At 26.2% G+C, this 22,500-nt stretch overlaps 7 protein-coding genes across 12 annotated transcripts in view; 3 read left to right on the forward strand and 4 right to left on the reverse strand.

Moving 5' to 3' along the window:
* LOC118442679 (uncharacterized) overlaps positions 1-4,377 on the reverse strand; it is an 81,518-nt gene extending 77,141 nt beyond the window's left edge. For 2 of the 3 annotated variants that reach the window (XR_014983563.1, XM_035868575.2), the window contains exons 1-3: positions 3,496-3,728; positions 3,274-3,364; positions 2,158-2,238 (exon numbers count right to left, since the gene is read on the reverse strand). Coding sequence is in view for 1 of the 3 variants with exons in the window: in XM_035868575.2 (XP_035724468.2) it covers positions 2,158-2,238; positions 3,274-3,364; positions 3,496-3,533 (210 nt within the window). In the remaining 2 variants the exon portion in view is untranslated. Of the gene's footprint in view, positions 1-2,157; positions 2,239-3,273; positions 3,365-3,495; positions 3,729-4,231 lie in introns of those variants that run through there. The other variant, XR_014983564.1, reaches the window with a different exon arrangement.
* Positions 1-13,989, forward strand: part of LOC118442665 (uncharacterized) — a 14,200-nt gene extending 211 nt beyond the window's left edge. Inside the window, exons 1-13 of one of the 2 annotated variants that reach the window (XM_035868550.2) lie at positions 1-233; positions 5,417-5,476; positions 5,770-6,055; positions 7,318-7,707; positions 8,683-8,977; positions 10,721-10,859; positions 11,116-11,309; positions 11,464-12,196; positions 12,277-12,434; positions 12,583-12,738; positions 12,816-12,903; positions 13,030-13,736; positions 13,807-13,989. The exon at positions 1-233 is cut by the window's left edge and continues 211 nt beyond it. In XM_035868550.2, coding sequence (XP_035724443.1) covers positions 5,982-6,055; positions 7,318-7,707; positions 8,683-8,977; positions 10,721-10,859; positions 11,116-11,309; positions 11,464-12,196; positions 12,277-12,434; positions 12,583-12,738; positions 12,816-12,903; positions 13,030-13,736; positions 13,807-13,947 — 3,075 coding nt within the window. In that variant the 5' untranslated portion in view covers positions 1-233; positions 5,417-5,476; positions 5,770-5,981 and the 3' untranslated portion in view covers positions 13,948-13,989. The remainder of the gene's footprint in view (positions 234-5,416; positions 5,477-5,769; positions 6,056-7,317; positions 7,708-8,682; positions 8,978-10,720; positions 10,860-11,115; positions 11,310-11,463; positions 12,197-12,276; positions 12,435-12,582; positions 12,739-12,815; positions 12,904-13,029; positions 13,737-13,806) is intronic. The other variant, XM_035868549.2, reaches the window with a different exon arrangement.
* A 630-nt stretch (positions 13,990-14,619) lies between these two features.
* Positions 14,620-16,061, reverse strand: Dlc90F (dynein light chain 90F). The gene is made up of 3 exons (XM_035868574.2): positions 15,596-16,061; positions 15,134-15,299; positions 14,620-15,040 (listed from the first exon to the last, which is right to left on the reverse strand). Exons 1-3 carry the CDS (start codon positions 15,614-15,616, stop codon positions 14,892-14,894), a joined length of 336 nt encoding a protein of 111 aa, XP_035724467.1. The 5' UTR covers positions 15,617-16,061; the 3' UTR covers positions 14,620-14,891.
* LOC118442669 (distal membrane arm assembly component 2) lies at positions 15,442-17,417 on the forward strand. Its single transcript, XM_035868560.2, has 2 exons — positions 15,442-15,458; positions 15,916-17,417. Exon 2 carries the CDS (start codon positions 16,435-16,437, stop codon positions 17,284-17,286), a length of 852 nt encoding a protein of 283 aa, XP_035724453.1. The 5' UTR covers positions 15,442-15,458; positions 15,916-16,434; the 3' UTR covers positions 17,287-17,417.
* LOC118442672 (U11/U12 small nuclear ribonucleoprotein 25 kDa protein) lies at positions 17,299-18,134 on the reverse strand. The gene is made up of 2 exons (XM_035868564.2): positions 17,712-18,134; positions 17,299-17,598 (listed from the first exon to the last, which is right to left on the reverse strand). The coding sequence occupies exons 1-2, from the start codon at positions 18,006-18,008 to the stop codon at positions 17,335-17,337; spliced, it is 561 nt and encodes a 186-aa protein (XP_035724457.2). The 5' UTR covers positions 18,009-18,134; the 3' UTR covers positions 17,299-17,334.
* A 194-nt stretch (positions 18,135-18,328) lies between these two features.
* Positions 18,329-22,500, forward strand: part of LOC118442673 (uncharacterized) — a 5,951-nt gene continuing 1,779 nt past the window's right edge. The window contains exons 1-3 of the mRNA XM_085663840.1: positions 18,329-18,465; positions 18,550-18,733; positions 22,030-22,366. Of these exons, the coding sequence (XP_085519966.1) occupies positions 22,037-22,366 (330 nt within the window). The 5' untranslated portion in view covers positions 18,329-18,465; positions 18,550-18,733; positions 22,030-22,036. The remainder of the gene's footprint in view (positions 18,466-18,549; positions 18,734-22,029; positions 22,367-22,500) is intronic.
* Positions 19,329-22,500, reverse strand: part of LOC118442667 (cytochrome P450 4c3) — a 15,932-nt gene continuing 12,760 nt past the window's right edge. For all 3 annotated transcript variants that reach the window (XM_035868558.2, XM_085663838.1, XM_085663837.1), the window contains 5 exons: positions 21,566-21,635; positions 20,975-21,101; positions 20,578-20,814; positions 19,872-20,034; positions 19,329-19,723 (listed from right to left, as the gene is read on the reverse strand). In XM_035868558.2, the coding sequence (XP_035724451.1) occupies positions 19,383-19,723; positions 19,872-20,034; positions 20,578-20,814; positions 20,975-21,101; positions 21,566-21,635 (938 nt within the window). In that variant the 3' untranslated portion in view covers positions 19,329-19,382. The remainder of the gene's footprint in view (positions 19,724-19,871; positions 20,035-20,577; positions 20,815-20,974; positions 21,102-21,565; positions 21,636-22,500) is intronic.

A 22,500-nucleotide genomic window follows, 5' to 3' on the forward strand; every position in this document is an offset into this window, starting at 1 on the left:
AGGAGATTCGTTACGCGTGCATCTGTTTCTTATTATCGTTTTTATTTTTTTTTCTTATAACATTCCTACCTTCTATTTTAAAGTTAAAAAGAAAAAATAAAAAGCGCAGTAAAGTATCATCGGTCAATCGATTAAAAATATATCATAATCGGCATATTAAAAAAAGACGTATTCGCATTGTGCCGTTTCAATTACGTTATGGGAATGTTAGGAGTATTTAAGTGGCTCCGAAAGTAAGTCCTTACAATTAATCATTTATGATATTATTTACATTGCAAAATTATTCATTGCTTTACAATTCAAATTATTTATATATATATATATATATATATATGCATGTTTATGTGTATGTGTGTGTATGTAAAATAGAAAATTTTTATAAATTAATATAAAACTTTTTATATATAAATAAAGGAAAAATATTAACTTGTAATAATTTTCAATGTAAGATTTAACATTACTTGTAAGAGAACAAGATCAACATCTTCCATGTAATTTGAATCATACAGAGAGATGTGACCTTTATACCAAAATACATGAAGCTTATCATATTACAAACTCTTCATCGATAACTCTCTCTCACTCTCTTTCATTTTTTTTTCTTTTTCTCTTTTTCTGTTCATTTAACGAATTCATTTGAATATATATTCTTATATATATACATATATTAATTCTTTGAAGGAGTAACAGGCTCACCAATCACTTTCATTAGAATCTAACGTTAGTTCTATCTTTTGCATGTATATATATATATATATATATATATACATGTATACAACGGTTTTATAACATTAAACTATGTATATTTTTTTCATTATAACATCATGATTGAAAAGGTGAAGGACGTTTACATTCGTGTCAAGTATAACGATAACAAGAACGAAACTCGGTTTAAATCTATTATTGTGTTTATTTGTACATATATGCGTCTCTCTCTCTCTCTCTCTCTCTGTGTGTGTGTGTGTGTGTGTCTGTGTACATGTATGTTGATAAAAGATTTTGTTAATGTTATAATGTATAAAGTTATTAAGAGAAGATAAACGACAAATGATTTTGAAACAATCAACATGATCTATCTTTCTTATCTGTAATATCTTTCGTTTGATTCCATTCTATTCTAAATTCTATTTTATTTCTTATCTAATTTATTAATAACAATATTAATAAAAATGATCTTTCCATTGAAATGTTTCTATGATTTTTAATGTATATATAATAATACTTATATACAATAGTACTTATATCTATATAATAATAATAATAATAATAATAATAATATATGCACTAAAGTATATATAAATATTAATATATATATACGATATTAATCATACATTATTCACATGTATCATACATTATTTATACGTATACAATTACATTATGCAAAAATAATATTTTAGAATTATTATATTAAAAATTTCTACAAAATTTTTATACACATACACACACATACGTGTGTATGTTAAACACAACGTACGTAAAAAAAAAAAAAAAAAAAAAATACTAAACTAAATAATGTCAACGTGATCAAGTAAAACAATTGTTTGATTTTGTACTCTGCTAACAAGTGAACGTTTTTTCTCTTTTTTTTTTCTTTTTTTTTAATTTTACGCTCGAAAATAATCTCTCATTCTCTATTCCCACATTACCTTCTCTCTTTACTCCACCTTTCCTTAGAAAATAAATGTTCAAAAAATTTTCAAGCGTATCGAAGACACGGGCTAATTATCTCAGTGTGCCCAAAAGAACGAGAGCCCCTGTCGTTTCGATCTTACGTGTTACTTCTTAAAAACCGTTAGTAGAATCGATTCTCTTTTACTTCCTTACCTTACCTTAGCTTAGATACACAAGATGTATGATAGCATTATTATTATTTTATAGATGTACACGTATTTCTCATATCTTCCTCATTTTCTCGAATATAATAAAGTAAGTACTTGGAGATTGTTACAACAGATTCCGTTGTTATTTCACTCATCTGATCTTATATCATACATATATATATATATATATATGGATATGCGTGTGTGTGTGTATATATATATATCCAGATATAGATAAAATTGAAATTAAAAATAAATTATAATGTTAGATAATGTTTGCAAGCGAATATGAAACAGATAAAAAAGAAATTTATATTAATGGAATTTATTTACTTACTTGGATGAGTTTATGATATAAAAATTCCTCGTCATTTTTGTTTCTTCTTCTTTTTTTTTTTTTTACTGAATTCTTTTCATCCTGTAAAAAAGGAAATATATTTTTATTTTTTTTTATTTTATTTCGATTTGTCAGATAGATATATGTATGTATATATACATATATATATATATGTATGTATGTATGTATGTATGTAGGTCAAATTAGATCATGAAATGGAATTAGAAAGAAAATATAGTGTCGGTATAGGTGATGTTTGTAAAGTGAAATTTAGAAATTTTGATATTGCAATATTTATTCAATAAAATTTATTTGTCAATGTAATGGATTAATTTATTTTTATTTAAAAAATAAGAACTTCATTTTTCAAAAGATCTGCAAAAGAAACCTATATACTTATTTTCTTTTCAATCTGTTATATGTATTTAGTTTCTATTAGATTAGAAAATATAAAAATAGTATATATATTAATATATAATATATATACAGGTCAAATTCAAAACAGAAATTAATAAAAAGGAAATTATAAAAAGAAAAAAAAGAAAAAGAAAAATACACGATATTTCCACTCCTATAAAATTTTCAGCACTTTTTATAAACAAAAAAGAAAATTTGTCGCATTTGTTTATGTCAAATGAAATTAAAAAATGTAATTGGAAAGAACATATAGAATGTTAGATAATGTTTATAGGTTATGCTGAGTGATAGGAAAAAAATGTATAAAAATGAGACTTAACAAAAAAACATTTTTTCATTTTTAAAAAATTTTCTTACGATTTTTTCATTTATTTTTTCTTATTAACTTTTCAAAAATGAAGATGGAATTTCTATTTTCTTTTTTTCTTGTTTGCTATAAAAAAATTTTTTTTTTATCTCGTCACAAATATTTAGATCAAATTAAATTACGAAATAAAAAAGTTGATAAAAAATTTGGAAAAAAAAAAAAGAGAGAAACAAATACGAATTTTTTTTTCTCCTACAAGGAATCTATCTTATTTTTCTTTCTTTAACTCATTATATATACAAATACAAACATATTTACATACATACATACTGGTAGATTAGATTGGAAAAAAAAAAATAGAAAAGTTAATAGAAATAAAAATTTATACTTACAAACTCGAACGAATGAACTTTCTGAAGATAATCTCTTCGACGAAGTAGGATGAATATTTTCACTTTCGAAATATTTTTTTTCTCTAATCTCCTACAAAAAAAAAAAGCAATTCTGTTTTATTTTCTAACGACAATTTGTTGCAGGATATTATTTATATTATCCGGAAAATAACGAAACAATGCATTTCGCGCGAAATAATCGATATTTATCGCGTTTATTACCTCTGCGCGTAACTTTGAATATTTCGCGACGGGTCCATTATTTTTCAACTAACGTTTTTATTGGACGAGTCCACTTTTTCTTTTCTTCCAACCGAATTCTGATTGGACGAGTCCATTTGTTTTTTCTTTATTCGTTCAATTAACCTCTTATCGGACGAGTCCATTTTTTTATTAACGATGAAATAATAAAAATCTTATTAATTCGATCATACTTTTATAATTTCTATAAAATAATCTAAATCACTGATTCAAAATACATACACACATATATACACACACACACACATATATGTATCGATAAAAAAATAAATAATATTAATAAAAGTTGCACGCAATTCGAAATGAAATCAACGAGACGAGTGTAACGAATTTGGCGCCATTTTTAATTGCGAACGAAATGAAAAACGTAATATCACAAAAATAAAAAAGGAAATAAAAATAAAAAAAAAAACTAAACTAAAGAACAAAACGAATAAATCACATAGATATATATAAAACTATATAATATGGATCGATGAGGATCACTGTCTGTCGCATTTTACGATCTGAAACTATGAAAAAAATAAATAAATAAATAAATATAATAAAGAAAAAGTAATACATTCTTAAAACATAAATTTCGTCTCCGTTCTAATAGAACAGAATAGAATAGAATAAAATAGAATAGAATGGAATAGAATAGAATAGAATAGAATAGAATAGAATAGAGTAGAATAAGAATTTAACAGTTACCTACTTTTCTCAAGATCGTAGACTCGCTCGAATGACCTCCGTGATCTCTTGCCACGTATAAATAACGATCGTAAGATCGTAAGATCGTAAGATCTTAAGATCTTTCTCCTCTTTCAACCTCACGTGAACAGGTGCATCTTCCTCTTACATTTTCTTCTGTAAAAATAATTTATATATTAATACCCATATTAATGCTCATAAATAAATACATGCATGTAGTATTATGTATTAGTATATAAAACTATATAATTTTATACAGACACATATACAAACATAATAATATATAATTTATATAATAAAATATATACACACATACATACATATATATATATATAAACTATGTATTAGAATATAGAATATAAAATATATGTATATATATATATATATTCTAATCAAAGTAACAACACGTATCTGATTACCATTAAAAGAAGATATCCCCGTTAATATTAGTACCAACTATAGCCACTAGATAATAGTAATACGGATCTTGAAAATAAAGTCTCGGACATGATTAACATTTATTAAATATTCCAATGTGCTTTGATACTTTCTCTATTAAGATTCAAGTAATGAATGTATTTCAATGTATACAACCTGCATATGCAAATTGGATTAATAATGAGTTCAACTTGTCTTCCGTATATATAATATATACGCAACCAATTATATACACACACACATATATATACACACAAGTAACACACATAAGAGTATACATGCGTGCGTGCGTGCGTGTGTGCGTGCGTGAGAGAGAGAGAAAGAGAGAGAGAGAGAGAGAGAGAGACTGACAATGAGAAACTAGTTCTATACGAAATTCTAACGTTACATAGTAACATAAGTTATATATACAAGGTAATAATAATCAAGACAAAGGTATAAAATATTGAGAGAAAGTTTATGATCTCAACGATCGTTTAATTCGATGAAAATCGAAAAGAGATCGTTAAAATGATACCTCTCCCTTTCCGTTCAAACCACAAATCCATTATCATTTTTGATCATTCGATCAAATCGTATTTTTCAAAGATATAAAACTCTTACGTTTTATCATTTCGTTAAAATATATATTCACGATTTTGTAATACTTTTCTATTTCTTTTTTATTAATGTCTCACGTAATTCCGATCGATTATTAATCTTTCTTATAAATATGGATTATATATACATATTATTGTGTTTATACTTACAGAGATATTGGCTATCGGGATAGAAGCAGACGTAGTTTGTCGAGACAATCAACCTTTTCGAAGTAAGTAACTCATAACGATTTACTAAATGTCCGTTGCCAATTGTGGGATGGGGACGTGAGGGGAAAAGAGGAACTCTCCCTGACATATATATATAATATATATATATATACACATACACATTTATAAAAAGTAACGGTAATCGTCTAATTAGCCAATTAAAAATTACGATAAAAATGAGCCAATGAGATAATTCCTTTTATAATACGTTTACTCGAAAATTATATTCGTTGGTCCAATAAGACGTAATATATTTCGATTGTTCTGATTGGTTTTCATCCATAATTTTGTTTAGTTTAACGCTAACCGGTGGTGCCATCGTTGATCGATTATCGAATTTAACATCAGTAAAATATAATTCGGCTAGATCAGAGAAGTGAAAAATAAAAACAAAAAAAAAGAAAAAAAAAAGAGAAGTAGTATGAAAGGAAAGTAAAGAGAATTTCAAAGAGATAGGGAAAGAAAGAAAGAAAGAGAAAGGGGCAAAGAGAGAGAGAGAGAGAGAAAATGTCGATTTCTTATACGACGATTTGCAATGCAAAGAAACGACGACAAAGGGCGAAAAGTGCCGATGAAGTTGCGTAAGTTCGATCTCCTTTTTTTTTTTTTTACTTTCCTTCTATATAAATCCGGCATAACCTCATTGAAACTCATGATCATTTTATTAGACGTTTTATCGTTGCGCGTTGCGTATTATCTCTTGTGAATAATCTTTCGAATCTATTTAAAATCATAAAATGAAAAAGCTAAGTAAATTCGGAAAATTTAGAATTCTTTGATCAATCATTTTCAAACGTAACAATTTTTATCGCGAAGATTTGATTTACCGTTGCTTTACGGTCGCGCGAATTATCCCTTGAGAATCTTTCGAACCTGTTTGAATGAGAAAACGAAGTACGTTCGAGAAATTAACAATTTTTTTTTTTTTTTTTTTATTAAAGAATCGCTATTAAACCTACGATTTTTATCGCGAAGATTGATTACCGTTGCTTTACGGTCGTGCGAATTATCCCTTGAGAATCTTTCGAACTTGTTTGAATGAGAAAACGAAGTACGTTCGAGAAATTAACAATTTTTTTTTTAACGAATCTCTATAAATTGTATGATTTTTATCGGGAGGATTGATTGCCGTTGCTTTACGGTCGCACGAATTATCCCTTGAGAATCTTTCTAACGTGTTTAAATCGAAAAAGAAATTCATTTGGTAAAAGAATTATTATAAATTATACACACACACACACATATATATATATATATATATATATTAATGAAGAATTATTTATATCTACAATCCGCAATTATAGTAAATGTAAGATTTTTAATTCGACAATTGAGAATCACTGCTTTATGATAGTTGCAAATAATATTTTGATAGCATATCAGAACTTTTTCTGAGATCATGATCGAGTAAAAAATTCCCTTTCTTTTTTTTGTTCTTTTTCAATTTTTTAAATAAATCCCTTAAATAAAATTTCGTCGAATCAATATTTAATTCAATGATAATAACGAGCATAATATGTGAATTATTTTATCTCCATATCTTATAGCATTATAGTGTTTTCAAATTTCCCGCTTTTCAACGAGATATTTAAATAAATGACAAAGATAGAGAAATAGAGAGAGAGAGAGAGAGAAAGAGAAAGAGAGAGAAGAAAAGCAATATGGCGGAAGCAAACAAAAAAAATAAGAAGATCGAAAGGCGGGAAATTGAAAATTGTCAACAGCGACAACCTCAAGCATACGAATGACGAATTAAAATTTATTATTTCACTTTATTTCATATATATATATATCTCCACACATAAACATACACATATATATATATTTTTTTTTTCTCTTTCAGTGAATCTTATCGGAACGCATTACAAGCGTTCGTAGATCGTCGAAGATTTTCAACGACTATGTTAGACGCAACATCGCAAAACAATTTAGACGTAAATGGTGGTGTTAGTTTGTTAACGGAAAATGGTAAAGATGTGGAGAACGATAATGAGAATTGTAACAAGGAAAAAACGATACAACAACAACAAGAAGAAGAAGACAATTCGATATTATTATTGGATGTACCAAACGTAACAGCCTCAGAGATCTTTGAGATTGGTTTGGTCGCCGGAACGGAGGATCGATATTTGGAATTGATATATGCCGAATGGGAAAATACACGGATCTCGTTAAAGAGGCAAACGCATCCGGAATGTCGAAACGCGGTCAAAACCGACATGGAAATTCTCACGTAAGTTATGAGTTTCCCTTTTTCTTTTGTGATTTCGATCGAACGTGAGAAAGTCTACATTGCGATATTTCACTTTCAACAATCATTATTACTATCATCAAGTGATCATCAAATGATAACTAAGAACCCATGTCTACGAATTTTAAATATCTCTCTTTCTCTTTTTCTTTTTCTCTCTCTTGATTGTAATAAAATTTAAATTGAAATATTAATCAGAAATATTTTTTCACTTTCAGCAAACAAATCCAATTGCACAATTTGATTCTCAAAATTTATAAATAATTATTACAAATTTTACAAAAGTTTTTCTTTCGATAGATATAATTTTTATTCTATTGTTAAAATAGAATGTATTACACTTTCAAACAGATCTGTCATACGATGTATGACGTAATTCATTATTACGAATTTTAAATATATTCATTTAGGTATATATAAAATTTGAATTGAAATACTTAAAAAAAAGAAAAAGAAAAAAATAATAATTCACTTTCAGTATCATTATATCTTATGACTCTAAAGATATTTTGGGCATTTACTTTTGATATATATATATATATATATTATTTTATTTTATTTGAAATGTTGAAAAACTAATATTTCTTTTTGAACATGGATATATCTACGTGATAAACGTGACCAGACGATATTTTAGAATCACAATGGACTTACAAATTTTAGACATATATATCATCTTGATATTAGATTGGAAACTATGAAACGGGCGTTGAATGAAAATAAAGACTAAACGAAAACGCCCGTTTCATAGTTTCCAACCTAATATATTAATAAATAATATTTCACGTTAAATGATATCATACATAAATTCTAATATATATATATATATATATATATATATATATATTTCTCCCTCTTTGCAAATTTGTAAAAATTCCAATTGAAATGTTAACGATTGTTTAACGAATTGTTATCTCAATTTTTGTTTCCCCCATTTTTTTTTACTCCTCATTTTAGAAAAATTCGACATCCAAACATAGTGATGTTAATGGCGATGACGCATACGGAGGATTACGGTCTCGTATCGATTCTCGAACCTGTTGACTGTACCCTTTACAATTACATGCACGAGCAAGGCGAACGAATTTCCGTTCGAGAGATGGCAAGGTTCGCCGGTAAACTGGCTGATGCACTTAGGCATGCACACATGCGTGGTTACGTTCATAGTGCTATTAGTTCGCATTGCGTTTATCTCGCCTTTGGCGAAACTGTTAAACTAGCAGGATGGGAATTGGCAATCAACTTGGGTAAAGTAAGCCATTTTTTTTAATATTATCTTTTTCTTTTTTAGTTTTATTTTTTTTTTTAGTATTCTTAGTTTTTTTTTCTTTTTTTTTCTTTTTTTCTTTTTTACATTCGTGAATCCTCTCTATTCTTTACAAAACAAAAACAAAAACAAAAAAGATTATTGGACATCTTTTTATTTTTTTATTTTTTTTAACGATATAAAAGTCAACAATATCAACGAAAATATAAACAATAAATATTGTTTCAATATATTAAGGTATATATATCTCGTATGTATTTCAAAAGAAAGAAAAAAACAAGGGAGATATATAAAATTATAAAAAAGATATATAAAAAAAAATGTATACATGTACACACACACACACACACACGCGCGATTATATGTATATATATATATATGTACATGTATTTAAAGTCGAAAGTTTGCAGAATAAAAAAAAATATATTCGCTTTCATTTACACGCGACGAATAAATCAAACATAAAGAAGAATATACTTGATCGTTTCGTGATTTATATTAATCAATCAAATTTTTCAATTCGTCATCAATAATTATCAATAATTTTTACAAATTTATTTCGATATAAAAAGAATACTCTTATATCATCTTTCATCCTTCATTATACCAATGTAAAATTAATACCAACGATAATACGCAAAAGTAGCGTATGATGATACAAGTAAGTGTAAATGCAAATGTACATTTACTTGTATCCGCAAATCGAAATTTGTTCGAAAATGAAATCTTCTAAAAAAAAAAAAAAAAAAAAAGAAAAAAACAGAAAAAAAGAAAAGATCTCATCGCAGATTCAATATCATAACATATCGGATTGTACCGTCAAATCAGATACACCCTCTATATGAAAATAGAATGGAATTTTTTTTTTTTTCTTTTTTTTTCTTTTTTTTTTTTTTTTTTTTTTTTTCATCGTCCTATTTTCTTTGTTTTTACTCGGTAGTTGCGCCCGCTGCGTTACAACGAAGAGAAATAGCTTTGTTAATAGGAAAGATTTAATGGGATAACAGTGAATGAGGATGAGGAGGTGGAGGTAGAGGAGTAGGAGTAGGAGGAATAGGAGGAGTAGGAGGAAGAGGAGGAGGTGGAGGTAGTAGTAGTGATGGTGATGGTGGTGGTTGTACAGTATACGTCATTTCCGTGATTCACGTGACGCACCCAGCACCGACGTTGAAATGCAGGAAACTCTGGACACAACAGTGTACACTATTGTTAGTTTCCTACGAAATGTAGATTTCTGTATAAAATCGTTCTACCATGACCGAGGTTTATTGCAACGGTGCCGGATGATACTTAAAATGCGGGTAATCTAGGTAGACCGGTAGAGAATAATTTGGATTCACGAAAGTCGTTCAAATGGATTTTAATTAAATGGCATGACCATGAATTAGATGGAATTTCTGTCTCTCACAAAGAGCCCTTCTTCTTTTTTTTTTTTTTTTCTTTATTTTTCTTTTCTTTCCCAACCTCCTTCTCTCTCTCTCTCTCTCTCTCTCTCTCTCTCTCTCTTTTTTTTTTGTTTCTTCTTGTTTGCTCTTTATTTTTTTTTTTGTTCTTTTTTTGCAAGATGATTCATTAGTTGATTTGTTTTTTTTTTGTTTTTTTTTTGTTTTGTTTTCTATTAATTTATTTCTTTTCTTTTATTTTTTTCTGCTTTAAAATTTTTCATCCTCTTCTTCTTCATCTTTTTTCTCTCTTTTCTTTTTTTTTTTTTTTTATGTTCTATTGTAGCCAAAGCCCAAACAAGAGTACGAGGATATTTTACGTAGTGAAATATTTAGATGGCAAGCACCGGAATTATTTTCTGGTATATCTTGCAAAGAGAACGACGTTTATGGGCTTGCCTTACTTATATGGGAAATGTGCACGAGTAAGCTTTGCATTTTATTTAATTAATAATGTAGTTTGCCTGAATGAGACTAATGTTAGTACCATTGTACTAATTTATATTTATAAGATTTATATGAAATATATAAATAGTTTGAAAAATAAATTAGAAATTATGATTCTCGTTTGTTTTCTAATTCTTTTTTTTTTTTTTTCTTTTTTTGTTTTTGTTATATTTTTCATTATTATATTTTTTATTACGTCATCATATTTTTTAAATATGTCCAATTGTTTAACAGTGCATGTACCATGGAATGGCTGCGACATAACAGAAGTCAAGAAACAGTATTTACAATTGAAACATGGTATTCCCATAGATTTATGCAATTCCATACCTTTAATTAATAGTTTATTAGAAATTGCTTTACAAATTGATATCGCCAAACGAAATATCGATATTAATAAAATACGTAGATTGTTGCAAAGTCTTGAGGTGAGTTTAACTTACTTGCAATTGATTTAATAATTTTTTTAGGCCATTATAATTATTATTATTATTATTATTATTATTATTATTATTATTATTATTATTATTAATATTATTATTATTATTATTGTTGATATCATCGTCATAATCATAATTTTAGATACAATACGAGCATAAGGATCCCGTATATGTTGATGAGTGCAAAAAGGACAAAACAGAAATAAATAAGACAATTGTAACACCAATTGTCGAAAAATCAATTAAAACAGATCAGCATAAAATCCCTTTACCAAATAATTTAACCGAAGAATGTTTGGATCTTACGATAAATAAAAAAATTTTGGATCCTACGAAAAGTAAGGATTATTTTAATTCTATCAAAACTAAACAATATTTGGATCCTACAAGAACTAAGATTCGTACGTGTGACACCGAAGTTCCCATAGACTTACCTAGTACCACCGATATAAAAAATACTTTAATTCAAAATGAACCATCGAAGGATTTGTACAATAATCATGAAGAAAATGAATTGCATTCTTTGGATCGAGAAAATAAAGAAATAAAAAAGAAAAATAACAATGTGGATTTGGATATGTCGAAACTAAAATCTTTCAATACATTTAGAAAGTCTCAACAAATGAAAAAGTCTATGACATCGAATAATTTATATAAAAAAGTAAGAATACCAAAAAATCTTTCGGAATCTGATAATAGCTCTATATCATCGTCATCTCTTGGTGGTGTTACCGATCTTGTCGAAGATATTCCAATTGATGTAAATGCACGTCTCAATTTGCAACGTCTTAAAGAACTTCTTGCTAATAGAAGAGAACGTTTTTTTAATGGTATACGTTCGCCACAATTGTTTGAACAAAGACAAAGTTTAAGAAGTAAGAACAATATGAATTTTAAAAGAAAATGTTTTTAACCTTAGAATAAAATCCTTTAAATATTTATTTTATTTCAATAGATTCGATTAAGGACACGGAGCTATTGTCCAAAGTGAAAAGTAAAGATTATGAGCCGCATAAACCCGCAAGTCATAAAACATGTTTAGAACCAAAATTTAACAAATCTCCTGGCTCATATGATTCATCTTACGTATCACCGAGTCAAGCAACTCGCAAAGTATTTTTGCATGAATAATTCTTTTTTTTTTTTTTTTTTTTTTTTTTGTTCATCGTTAAATTTTTTTTATGACGTTATTGATGTTATTACCGGTTAATTTTTTTTTCTTATATCAATATTCTCCTTCTTCTTTTTCTTCTTCATATAGCAACCTTACTCTCAGATGCCTGCCAATATTAAAAATGCAATAATGCAACCACGGGTACTAATCCCAGATCCTCAAAACTTTTTCGAATCATCCTTATGGAAAAAAGAAAAAGAAATTTGTATATCGAAAATGAGGAAAGAGGACAAAAATGAAGTGGTATCAACGTTATCTAAGATTAATATTTAGTGAACATAATTGACATCGATATATTAATCTTTTAATTTAATTGACAGCAAACATCTGAAGAAAGTTCTGAAAATATTTCTACGAAATTAGATATCATAAAATATTCAGAAATATTTAATACAAATAAAAAGTCAGGTTTGTGATAAAGGATTATATATATATATATATATATATATATATATATATATTTTATTAAAAAATTGCAATACTTTTAATAATAGGTAATATTATAATGAAATATATTTATTTTTATTTTTATAGAAAAAAATGTGCAAAATAATAGGGTACTTATTGAAAATATACCGGAATCGGAGGAAATAGTGTATAATAAAAATAACTCGTTACAAATTCTGAAAGATGCATTAGATCGAGCAACTGAAATAATTTGTTCTACGTCTACTCAAAATGATGCGATTACATCATGCTTACCTTCACAATCTTATAATAATATTAATAATATAACAAAGAACACGTACATTAATAAACCTTTTATCGACAAAGCATACGATTTGACTTATACCGACGATATAGAAGAAATAAAAACTAAAAAGAAAATGGATTATACATGTAGATCATCATCTTTATTAAATAAAAATATGTCTATCGATATTGAAACATTGGAAAATAATGTTTATGACTCTAAGACTGATACGAATAATTTTATAAATGAAGATGAAAAATATGAAAAAATTATTGAACGTTTCGAAAATCCAATTCATAATTCTGATACGATAGAACATAATAATAAAAAAGTATTCAATGAAATTTCATCCAAAGAATTCTTTTCACCAATATCGATTGATGAAAAGCATGATTTTCAATTGCCCTTTCCATCGACATTAGATAATAATTGCAAAGCCTGTAATAATAAAATGTCATTACAAAGACGACGTTCTTTACCAGCTACATTTCCACATCCAAAATTAGGAAATAATTTGCAATTGGGCAAATTACCGATACGTAAGGCTGTAAGTACAATGATAATAATTCATTAGAAATTATTCCAACGTAATTTATATTTATATTTCATTATTTCAGGATCATTCAATAAATAGCTCTATAGAGGATTTCTATATTGACGATGATAATTTAGAGTTGATGAATTTAAATATTAATATGTTGTTATTGGACGATGAAATGTTCTATGATAATTATTTGTTTGATAAACAAACAGTTTAAAATCTTCTTTTAAGGCTGACATTGGTTTTTTTTTCCTTTTTTTTTTTTTTTTTTTTTTTTTTTTTGTATTCCATTGATTGAATTTTATTCACAAGTTTAGTTTTTTTATAGATTTGACTAATACTAATATTAATTAGTAAACTTCCACAATGATTGGTAAACAAAGTATTAAAAAAAAAAAAAAAAAAAAAAAAAAAAAAATAAGAAAAAACGAAAAAAAAAGAAAAGAGAAAAGAACAAAAAAAAAACAGAAATAAGTGTTCAAGCTTTGTTCTTACTGTTAAATAAACACTACCAAAAAACAAAAAAGAATTTAATTCATAGAATATATTATTTAGTTACACTTTATATATATATATATGTTTCTTTTATGTATTAATAGACAATAATGTTCTATCCTTATGATGTAATTTAATAATACAATAACTTAATACGAAATATTTTATTTCATACTATAGAAAATAATTGGATTTATTTAAATTGACAAAATATAAATATATATATATATATACATATATAAATATATATATATATATATATATATATCATAAGGCAATTATAATAGCAAAACTTAATTGAAATATATGAAAAAATTAATTAACGATTAAAATATAATTTTTCTATCTTCTTCCAATCTACGTGTGTTCATCACAAGTAAATGTATATTTATAATAAAGCATTCTAATGTACAGGAATATTACTTTCAAGATCTTTTTCACTTAGTATTTAAATATTTTCTTATATCTGAGTTAAAAATTACGAGTTAAAGAATAAATAAAGAAGAAAAAAAAAGGAAAAAAAAAAAGAAAAAAAAAAAAGAAAGGACAAATTTGCAAAGATATTATGCAGCTGCATACATATACCTTAATTTTTCTTTCAATATTACTATATTTATTACTTAATCATGAAATATATAGATTATTTGGAAAGTCATCCTTCAAGTATTATATTCCTAAACCAAATACAGAAACAATACAATACATAGTCTTGTTTTCCCAACGTACGGTACAGCTTCCATCGGTTGCATTATCCCAAAAGCATGAACTAGCCGTATGTAATCCAGCTCCATTTTTTTGCATGATTGTACATGTGACTATATTAATTGAAAGAATGAATATGGTAAATATATAATATAATTTGTTAATTAACAACAATATATATATATATATATCATTGATATACAAACCAATATATTTATATGGTTTTTGCAGTCTTGTAAGATTTCCTAGACAAGCTTCAACGACGTTTGATGTCCATTGATTAACTTTATTATGCTGATAAGCATTTCCACCGATGGATACTTCAATAGCTTCTTTAATAATTTTGCTTACGGTATCGACCACAAATTGTGTCTGAAAGTACAAGAATGATTAGATAATTTATCCAATTTATGACAAATATCTTATACAAATATAATTCCATTTTCAAATGATAAGTTCATAACATATATTTTCATATTTTCCAGAAAAAAAAAGAAAAAAGAAGAAAAAGAAAAAAAAAAGAAAAACGACGTAAGTACACATAAACTTTTCATGAATAATATTGTAATTCTTTTTTCATTCTTTTCTCTTTCTTTCTTTATTCTTATTTTATTTTATTTTATTTATTTTTTTCTTTTTTTTTTTTTTTCTCTTAAACAATTACTAACCTCTTCTTGCATATCCTCCATGACGATAAATTATTAAGAATATATTTTAACGAAGAATAAGGAAATAATTTTTATTCCTTATATTATGTTACTTCGCAATGTAGTCGTATAAATGAATAAATCCTTGACAGCTCACAGGCGTGACACTTTCATACGTCAAAATATTTTTGTAAAATGACTGCACTAGGATATTTAACCAAAAATTGACATAAGTAATACAAGTAGTACATTTTATATATATATATATATACATATATATATGTATGTATATATATATATATATACAATCTATTTTTCCTGTTTTTTTTTTTTTTTTTTAGATATACGAAAAGAAAAAAGAAGAAAGTTCGTAATATAAATCTCGAACAAATTCGATAGCTCTATTTCCTTCACATTTGTGGTACGTTCATATTTAATACATATAGAACATAGTACTAGAAGCAGCTGATGCCGCCATATTAATTCCTTACGTCACGTCGATAAATAGAACATTTCAATTATGATATAAATTTTGTTGTTTCAAAATTTAAAGTTTTAATTGACAGAAATTAAATTCTATTGGTTTGACGACATTTTCTATTTTATTTTAAAGAAATAAAAATATAAGAGTTTGTTCTTAACAATGGACAAATCTGATTGGTTCTTATAATAAAATTCGACCAATCAGTTTAAGGTAATAGACGTAATACAAAGTGTCGCAAATATTTATAACCTGTTCAAGTTAAACATGTTCAAGTAAAGAAAATTATATTAAATTCAAAGAAAAATTAAGAATATTATAATCGAGAAACATTAAAAAGACTGATTTCCATTACTGCAACATATTTGTTTTCTGCAATATGTTGTTACAACATTTCATCAATAAATTGATATTTGATGAATTAATTAAAACCAATCATCATTTGATTAATGTGAAAGGTTTACAATATTTTAGCACTGGAAATATATTAATGGAACGTGTACCACGTAATATAAAGGATTGTTCAAAATTTTTATGTGGTGTAAAATCTATAAGTCCAGAAGATACAGAACCAAAAGCTGAAACTGATACAAGTTTCTCTTGGTTTAAACCAGAAGCTCCGTCAACTCAATCATTGTCTTTAGGTAATGTTAAAATGTGGTGGGAATATAATAAGAAATTATTATTTGTTAAAGAACAAGAATTTAATTCTGAAAGAATGAATCTATTGGGTAGTAACATAGCTGCTGCATATTTCATTATTGAATGGAATGGAAAAGTAAAGTTTAAAAATTCTGATTGGTTAGCAGCATCAAAGAATAAACCTGTACGTTTACCAAATTCATATAAATCAAATTATGTTATTACTTGTATTGATGCAAGTAATACATTAATATCATACGAAGGACTTAAAAATATGGATTTCCTTTATCATTTAAAATGGCTCAGTTTTAAGGGCTGCGAATATATTGATGATTGGTGTGTCGACAAAATAGTTGGACAATATCAAACATTAGAGTATTTAGATATATCTGATTGTAAAAATGTAACTGAAAAGGCATTAGAAGCATTATACAAATTACGCAATCTAAGAATATTAATAGTAACAAATCATAATAAATCTGCAGCATTTGAATTGACATGTTTTATGTTAGAAGAATGTAATTCAAATTTAAAATGCCAGATTTTTAATTCATGGTATAATAAATCAGATGATAAAAAGAATCAATAGATTAATAATTTAATTGTATAAATATAATATATGTATGTATAAATAATGTCATGTATTCTTAATGATATTTCTTAATTTATTTTTTTCTCTATACTTTTTAACGTAATATAATTCAGCTTTATTGGTGATACCGTATGTTCTTAAATTTTCTCTATCGTTTAAGAGCTGTACATTGTCGAAACATAAGTTATATTTTTTCCAAACGTGTTTCCAACTTATTTTCTTCTTAATATTATCTCTTTTGAAGCACAAATTTGTATGTCTCTTGATGGCTCTTTTTAAATCAAGTACCGTAGTTGTATGAGTAGGTACCTAAATTTAAACAAATAAAAGTTATTTCAAATATACAAAGAATTCGAGCGTTTAATTATCTACAATTAAAGTAAAATGATAAGAATATATTACATAATGGAAATGCATATTACCACGATAGAAAGTTTTGGCAATTCTCCACGATTTAAAAATAATGTTATCGCCTGTCCCTGAGCCACAGCTATTTGTGCTTTAATTTCTTCAACCGTTACGTTCAAAGGTAATCCAGAAAGAAAAGGATCACTTTCGATTACATTATCTATAGCTTCTTTGGTCAACTTAATCAATTCCTGATGATCCAAATCTGACTTTGTATTCTCATTAGAAATAATTTTTTCTTTCTTTTCGTACGTCGTATCGTCCAATTTATTAATATCAGAGAAAACATTTTGTTCTTTGATGTCATTCATGTTTTCATTTATGTTTTAATTATTGAGATTTTACACTTCTATTATATCACAATATTATAACAATATTATGTACATATATATATATACATATACATAGTTTATTTGTGACGATCTCGTCGCGACTATTACGCCTCCTTCGGCAAGACATATAACTAACATGCCTCAGCGCCATCAAACGCACACGTGAGAAACCAAGTAAACAAAGTAAAAGACAACAAAGATTTCAAAAACAAAGGAGACGGCAAAGACCCCAATAACACAAGTGAAATCATTCATTCTTCCTTCGACTCTTCTAGAGATCACAGCCATACATGGTAGAAGTCATAGTATGATTATACCTACTGTATATCGAACAAAACTAAACAAACATATTACAATTATTACTTACTGTGCAAATTGTTCTTTCTACATAATGGGTCCACGATAAATCCACATATAAAAATTACTGCAGTCTATCGTAAGTAAGACGAGTTAAAATTCGATAGATAAAATAGAATCAACAAATATTATTACCTAGAGCGTTCAAATTTTTATAATTTAGTTGTATGTAGGTAACTAAGAAAACATCTTTGGCGCCATCTGTAATACTAGAGCGGAGTTTAATGGACGTTTTCAAGAAATGAATACTTGCGCCGTCTATGTCACGTGACTAAATTAGAAGTAGAGATTATTATGGAACTAAACATTGGAAGGATAACATCGAATTAGAGAAGTCAAACACAATTGTAAGTAAAATTAACTTTCTTATTAAAAATAATATTTCATTCGTGTTATATATATATATATATGTATATATATATGTATAAATGGCATAAACATATTATGATTACATTAACAAAGTTGTTATAACAATATCGTTACGTCGTAATTTTTAAACGCCAATTATATAACCTGTACTTTTCAAAAGATTACATATCCTTTGTATATATATATATATATTTAATATTACAAAAATACATATTCTCCATTTTTTATATATATTTCTATCTTTTTCTTTATGTTTGTATTTCTTCTAAGATATCACACGTTAGTTTTTCGATATAATTGAAGGAAATTACAATTCGTAGGAGATAATTATTTAGCAACGAAATATCAATTACGACTAATTGTATAATTTAGCTTAAATTTAATCAATAATCTACAAATATTTTATAAATCTATATTAAACGATTCTGTTTAAACAAGATGATATACAAGGATGCAAATATGTTATTATACGTACGTGCATATATATATATATATATATATATGTATGTATATATACATAGATATATTATAGGACGTCCATTTTGATAATGGAATAAAAAAAAAAAAAAAAAAAAAAAAAAAAAAAAAAAAAAAACAAACAAACAAACAAACAAATTATATTCGAAATCATCGCGTTCTTGGTGTAATTTTTAATTTTATTCCGTCCTTATTAACGAGAACTAATTCTGATATAAGACGAAGTTTGTCTTCGGTCACTAACGATTCGATATGATAAGATTTTAATATCGATAAGACGAACACTTTAACGACCATTGTCGCGAATTTCGATCCTATACAATTGCGTGATCCCGCGCTGAATGGTATGAACGTGTACGATGGTAATTTAGGGCTACTTGGTAAAAATCTTTCGGGTTTGTAGACATCAGGTTCGGGAAAATAGCGAACGTCTCGATGTAACAGATATGAGTTTATTAGGACCGTCGAACCAACTGGAATATTGTGTCCCACTAAACGAAGAAGAAGAAGAAGAAAAAGAAGATGAAGACAAAAAAGTAAAAAAGAAATCGATGAAAACATTTTCATAATTTTTTCTTTTTTCTTTTCTTAATTGATAAAAAAAATTTTTAATTTAATCGTCATGTATATAATACTTACGTATTTTAATGGGATTATAAATTTGTCTGGCAATTAATGGAACCACCGGATAGAGACGCCATGATTCTTTGATGCATGCGTCCAATAGAACTAATTTATTTAATGTTTCTAATGTTATTTCTTTGTCACCGATAATCTCGTCATATTCGTCTAGGATTTGTTCCTAAAAATTTTGTAAATGTTATTTAACAATTGACATTATTATAATTATATAAAATTGGTTATTGATTATTAATACGAACGTTGTTATTATATATTAATTAATTAATAAATTAATTATATATATATACGCATATATTATATCATTGTTAATAAATTATTAAATTTAATTTAAATTTTAATTCAATTTAATATAATAAATATGTCGAATGAATCGTCAATTTAATAATAATAATAATAAATATATCGAGTCTTTTGATTCGGTTATTTTTTTCTTTCTTTCTTTCTTTTTTTTTCTTTTCTTTTCTTTCAAAAAATAGGGCACAAAAATGTAGTTCATATAGATTAATATTATATTGATTATTAAATCGTATTATTTAATATTTTAATTATTAAATAAAATTTAATAATTAATTGTAGAAATTTAATGATAATTTATATTAGGACTCGTCAGTTGTAAATAAATTTATTTTTTTTTCTTTTTTTTCCCCCTTAAAAAGATGTGTTACCAAAAAAAAGAAAAAATAAAATTTAAATTAATAAAAACCTGATATTCGGGTCGTCTTCCCAAAGCATACAATATCCAGGATATGCTGGTAGCTGTTGTATCGTGGCCAGCAAACATAAACGTATTAACCTCATCGCGAATGTTAGTATCAGTCAAGATTGTACCATCTTTCGATATTTCTAATAACAAATCCAACAAAGCACGATGTTTCTTCATTGGTTTGTTAGAATCGTCATTTTGATTGTTTATCCATTCCTGTTTTCTTTCGGCTATAATCTAAATAGGATCAAAGATTTAAATTATTTAAATATTAATATTTAATTATATTAACAGACATATTCACGTATATATACGTATATATGTATATATATATATATATATATATATATATATGTATATCTTTATATATTAATTATATGTATTAACATTGTTTTACCTTATCAACGAAACTATGAATTATTTTAAGAGCATGATCGTGTTCTCTTCCTAATTTTGTCAATCTGAATATCAGGTTGAACGATGTCCAAACATTTGTAAATCTATGCTGCATGATTTGAGACATTCTAAAATAGATTTTAGAAAGATGAATTTAAAAATTGTTTGAACTTTTATTATTATTATCGTTGTTATTGTTATTATAACAATTTTATTATATTATAACTTCAATTATTATAATTGTATTGCTATAAGTAATATTGATTATTATTATTATTATTATTATTATTATTATTATTATTATTATTATTAATATAATTTTATTATATTATAATATTTTATTTCATTGAGTATTAACTTTTTGTACATTGTACTATTAATAATAATAATAATAATAATAATAATAATAATAATAATAATAATAATAACATAACAATAATAATTTTTTTACAATAATAACAATAACTATGAAATTATTATTAATTGTCATCATCATTATCATTATCATCATCATCATCATCATCATTATTATTGTTATTATTATGAAAAAAAGAAGTCAGAAAAAAGAAACAAAAAATTTATATACGCTTACCTGGTCACAGCCAAAACGTATTCGTTGAACAAATTAGTTTGCGCATTAAGTTGGTACCCCATAGCACTGTCTATAAAAAAGAAAGAAAAAAAAAAAAAAAAAAAGAAGAAAAGAAAAGAAAACAAAAAGGAAAAAAAAAGAAAAGTAAACGAATTTTTTGAAATGATAAAATGCACAAAGTGAAATTAGGATTAAATGGATAAATACAGATGACGCGATGTAATCGATTAGAGATTCTCATTTATTCGATCGAATATAATTTTTTTTCTTTCTTTCTTTTTTTTTTTTTTTTATTGACACTTAAAGGTTAAATACCTAATAAAAAGATTTTCCTTTCGGGATAATTATATTCAAAATTCGTAGTTTTAATTTTTTCTTTTTTCTCTCTTTTTTTTTTTTGTTTTCTTTTTTCTTTTTTCTTTTTTTTTTTTTGAATTCACTGCACGAACGAATTGACGTCACAGTCATTAAATGGCCACCTTATTTTCAACGAGTTCAAATTTATGGGATCGATTCGAATCGATGGAGTCTCGATTGGGACGATTCGAAAGTAGACCGTTCAATGGTGGACAACAGCAACAACGACCGTCGTCGAGTAAATTTAAAGGTGAAAAAAATTTCATTGAAAAATCGATAAATTACGAACGGTCTAATAATAGTCAAGCCGATAAGAAAATTTTGTCGACGAGGAAGAGGAATGTGAATTATTATATTTCGAATGAAGAACCATCGTCCTCGTCACCGATGATCTCTACAAAAAGTCTTAGGAATGTTTCGAACAACAAGGACAATTCTTTCAAAGTACGAATTCCTTTAGTATGTCTTTCGACATTTTCCCCCTCCCCTTTTTTTTTTTTTTTTTAATGAAATTAAATACTTCCAGCTCGCTTGAGGACTTTATTGCCTCACAATAATTTTAATTTCTGAGTTGTAGT

This window comes from Vespa mandarinia, chromosome 24, assembly GCF_050613455.1.
Source record: "Vespa mandarinia isolate Hongniang chromosome 24, ASM5061345v1, whole genome shotgun sequence".
In the NCBI taxonomy this organism is placed as follows: Eukaryota; Metazoa; Arthropoda; class Insecta; order Hymenoptera; family Vespidae; genus Vespa; species Vespa mandarinia.

Coding starts and splice junctions, on each gene's coding strand:
- Dlc90F (XM_035868574.2), bottom strand. CDS start 15,616: ATGGAGGATATGCAAGAAGAG. Junction 15,300..15,595: donor TGGAGGATATGCAAGAAGAG/GTTAGTAATTGT, acceptor TTGTACTTTCAG/ACACAATTTGTGGTCGATAC. Junction 15,041..15,133: donor AAAACCATATAAATATATTG/GTTTGTATATCA, acceptor CAATTAATATAG/TCACATGTACAATCATGCAA.
- LOC118442669 (XM_035868560.2), top strand. CDS start 16,435: ATGTTGTTACAACATTTCATCAATAAATTGATATTTGATGAATTAATT.
- LOC118442672 (XM_035868564.2), bottom strand. CDS start 18,008: ATGAATGACATCAAAGAACAAAATGTTTTCTCTGATATTAATAAATTG. Junction 17,599..17,711: donor TGCCAAAACTTTCTATCGTG/GTAATATGCATT, acceptor GTTTAAATTTAG/GTACCTACTCATACAACTAC.